Source organism: Gadus chalcogrammus, chromosome 14, assembly GCF_026213295.1.
Source record: "Gadus chalcogrammus isolate NIFS_2021 chromosome 14, NIFS_Gcha_1.0, whole genome shotgun sequence".
Lineage (NCBI taxonomy): Eukaryota > Metazoa > Chordata > Actinopteri > Gadiformes > Gadidae > Gadus > Gadus chalcogrammus.
Window position 1 is genome coordinate 477,370 of NC_079425.1, and position 3,276 is coordinate 480,645.

General features: G+C 51.9%; 1 protein-coding gene across 2 annotated transcripts; it reads left to right on the forward strand.

The window, feature by feature from the left end:
• Positions 1-694: 694 nt before the first annotated feature.
• On the forward strand, positions 695-3,276 carry slc35c1 (solute carrier family 35 member C1). 2 transcript variants are annotated; one of them, XM_056607827.1, is made up of 3 exons: positions 695-1,468; positions 1,926-2,425; positions 2,693-3,276. In XM_056607827.1, the coding sequence occupies exons 2-3, from the start codon at positions 1,957-1,959 to the stop codon at positions 3,274-3,276; spliced, it is 1,053 nt and encodes a 350-aa protein (XP_056463802.1). In that variant the 5' UTR covers positions 695-1,468; positions 1,926-1,956. The 2 variants fall into 2 exon arrangements, with proteins under 2 accessions (XP_056463802.1, XP_056463801.1); XM_056607826.1 differs by lacking the exon at positions 695-1,468 and having other exon boundaries at positions 1,742-2,425.

Below are 3,276 nucleotides of genomic sequence, written 5' to 3' on the forward strand. Positions count from 1 at the left end.
CTCTAGTGGACTCACAGGAATGTGTATTTATGTGCCTGCTTTGTGTTGCAGTAGGAGAGAGATGTTACCTGTGAGAGAGAGAGAGATCCAGAGACAGTGCTCAACCTCGACGGAACCAGGAAGCGCATGGATCGACCGTTATGATTTTGTTGGGAGCTCTTTTATCTCATAAAGCAAACATAAGACATGCTCTCCCTCTCTCTCTCTCTCTCTCTCTCTCTCTCTCTCTCTCTCTCTCCTCTCTCCTCCTCCTTCTCTCTCTCCTCTCTCTCTCTCTCTCCTACTGCAACACAAAGCAGGCACATAAATACACATTCCCTGATTGGACCTGAATGACAAGCTAGGAGTCTATCCCCTGTAAGACGAATATACAGACAGCATAAGGGTTGTCACAAGGACCTGTTGGGCTGTCAGCCCGATAGACGAATGCCATGGAGCACATGTAAGGTGATGCTCCCCGGTGGTAGAGCAGGAAGAACAGGTCACGGTCCCACGCCGGGCCCACCTGGTGGGAGGTTCAGACTCACTTCCTCATTGACTTCATGCTGCGGGAGTGGAGCGAGACAAGCAGCCTGCAGACTGTCATTAACCACAGGACAACAGGTAGGCCTTGATATCAGGATTATTCTGTAGGTTACATCTGCGCACATGTTGACTTTAGTGAACAAACGGGATTATTATTGCGCACTCTGATCTGCAAAACTTGATTAACAATTGACGGCGCCGGGGGGGTATAGCCCTATCTTAACATGTGACTGCATACCAATGTGTACACAGACATGGTGACTAATGTATGACAGTAAGCATTATTGGTCCTTAACACTAATATTCAGAAAAAACACTCTCAAAAGGCTATTGGCTTAAGCAACACCAGTAGAGGCATATACTTTTCCCTGAACTTTTAAACGTTGCAAACGTGGAAAAACAGAATTATATGTGGCATTCAGTCCAATGCTTAAAATATATCTGTTGCATTCAGTAGGCCAATGCTGTGGTAAAGTGTGTAAAGTATGACCAAGTGTTTCTTTCTGCTCAATAGATAGAACTTTATCAATCCCCTGTAGGAGAAATGTGTTAATGTTTGTCCCTATAAAACAATAATGGTAAAAAAATAAATACAAAACATGACAGTAACTAAGTAGGTCAAACCGTCCAATCTGAAGGCTCTACTTAACCACTCCCCCTACTCACTTCCACCAATGCAAAGCGACCAGAACTGAGTAGGGGAGGGCGTAGGGCGGCTAACTAGTTTGTGAACGACCCAGAGAAACGCAACGCAAATTCAATGTAAACATGTATGAGGCTTTAATAAAATCCCGGACGATTTTGAAATTCCGCCACACATCTTTTTAAAAGTGTCTCAAAAAGAGTGCATGTCCGGGCAAAAGAGGACGTCTGGTTACTCTACGTACGGGAAACCCATTTGATTCCTACCTGCTGTTCCATTGTTAAATAGCGGCGCAAATTGGTGAGCGCTATCCTGGTAATTTCTCTGCTTGACAAATACAAAGTGTGGCGTGTGAGCGTGTGTCTCTCACGCCTAATACAATACTGACACGGAGAGAATTAATCGATCTGTCTGAGGAGCGTCGGGTGATCTCCGGGGTTTTCCACCTGAGAGCAGGAGAAGAAGTACCACACGGAGCAGCGAGGGTCTCTTTAAGGACCTCACGGAGGGTGAGGGTCTCTTTAAGGACCTCACGGAGGGCGAGGGTCTCTTTAAGGACCTCACGGAGGGCGAGGGTCTCTTTAAGGAGCTACTTCCTGGTCGCCCAGCAGGGGGCAACCAGGAAGTAGCTCCGCGGAGGAGGCGGACTCTGCTGTAGCGGGGTGGATCGTCGTTACGGAGCGACTCTGGTCGGAGGATCGTTTGAATCTGAATGTTTTGACCCATATCTTTCCTTCTCTCTCCGGACCATGAACAGGATCCAGCTGAAGCGCTCCAACATCTTGAAGATGGCCTTCACTCCGGAGCCGGGTGCCCCCGGGGAGACCTTTCTGCTCCGGTCCATGAAGATAGCGGCCGTGGTGTCCTCCTACTGGTTCATCTCGATCACTATGGTGTTCCTCAACAACCACCTGCTGGATAACAAAGACCTGGACGCCCCGCTGTTCATCACCTTCTACCAGTGCCTGGTGACGGTGGGGCTGTGTCTGCTCCTGCAGCTCCTGTCAAGCAGATGTCCGACTCTCATCGACTTCCCTTCCTTCAAGTTCGACCTGAAGACCTCCCGGGAGGTGCTGCCGTTGTCTATCGTTTTCATAAGCATGATCACCTTCAACAACCTGTGTCTGAAGAACCTGGGAGTGGCCTTCTACACGGTGGGCCGGTCCCTTAGCACCGTGTTCAACGTGCTGCTGTCCTACCTCATCCTGAAGCAGACCACCTCCGTCAGGGCCCTGCTGTGCTGCGGGGTCATCCTGGGTAAGGACTGTAGTTCTCTGAGTGGACCTCCAGGGCTCTAGTTCTCTCAGTGGACCGCTAGTTCTCTGAGTAGTAGACTCGACCTCCAGGAGGAATGTATCTAATACCTGTAATGTAATAATCTTCTAAAGCATGTCCACAGCATCATGGACGATGCTCATGTGTGAGCTGAACATCTAGTTCAACACCTACTGGTTTCTAGTAGTGCTCTGCATGACCTTTGACCTTTGGCGCGTTGTGAACTGAACCCCCTCCTCCCGTCTCCAGGGGGCTTCTGGCTGGGGGTGGACCAGGAGGGTCTGGGGGGGTCTCTCTCCTGGACGGGGGTCTTCTTTGGGGTCCTGGCCAGCGCCTGCGTATCTCTGAACGCCATCTACACCAAGAAGGTGATGGCCGCGGTGGAGGGCAACATCTGGAAGCTGTCCTTCTACAACAACGTCAACGCCTGCGTGCTCTTCGTGCCGCTGGTGCTGGTGTTCGGCGAGCTGGGCCACCTGGCGCGCTTCAGCCGGCTGCTGGAGCCCTCCTTCTGGGCCATGATGACGCTGGGCGGCGTCTTCGGCTTCGCCATCGGCTACGTCACAGGCCTGCAGATCAAGTACACCAGCCCGCTGACCCACAACGTGTCGGGCACGGCCAAGGCCTGCGCCCAGACGCTGATCGCCGTGGTGTACTACCACTCCTCCAAAGGCCTGCTGTGGTGGACCTCCAACCTCATGGTGCTGGGGGGGTCCTCGGCCTACACCTGGGTGAAGAGCCTGGAGATGAAGAAGGTGCAGCAGGTTCCCAAGGACGGGGACAAGGAGAAGCTGCTGCCCCTGGGAGGGGCCGAAAGCAGCAGCGCTGTGTAG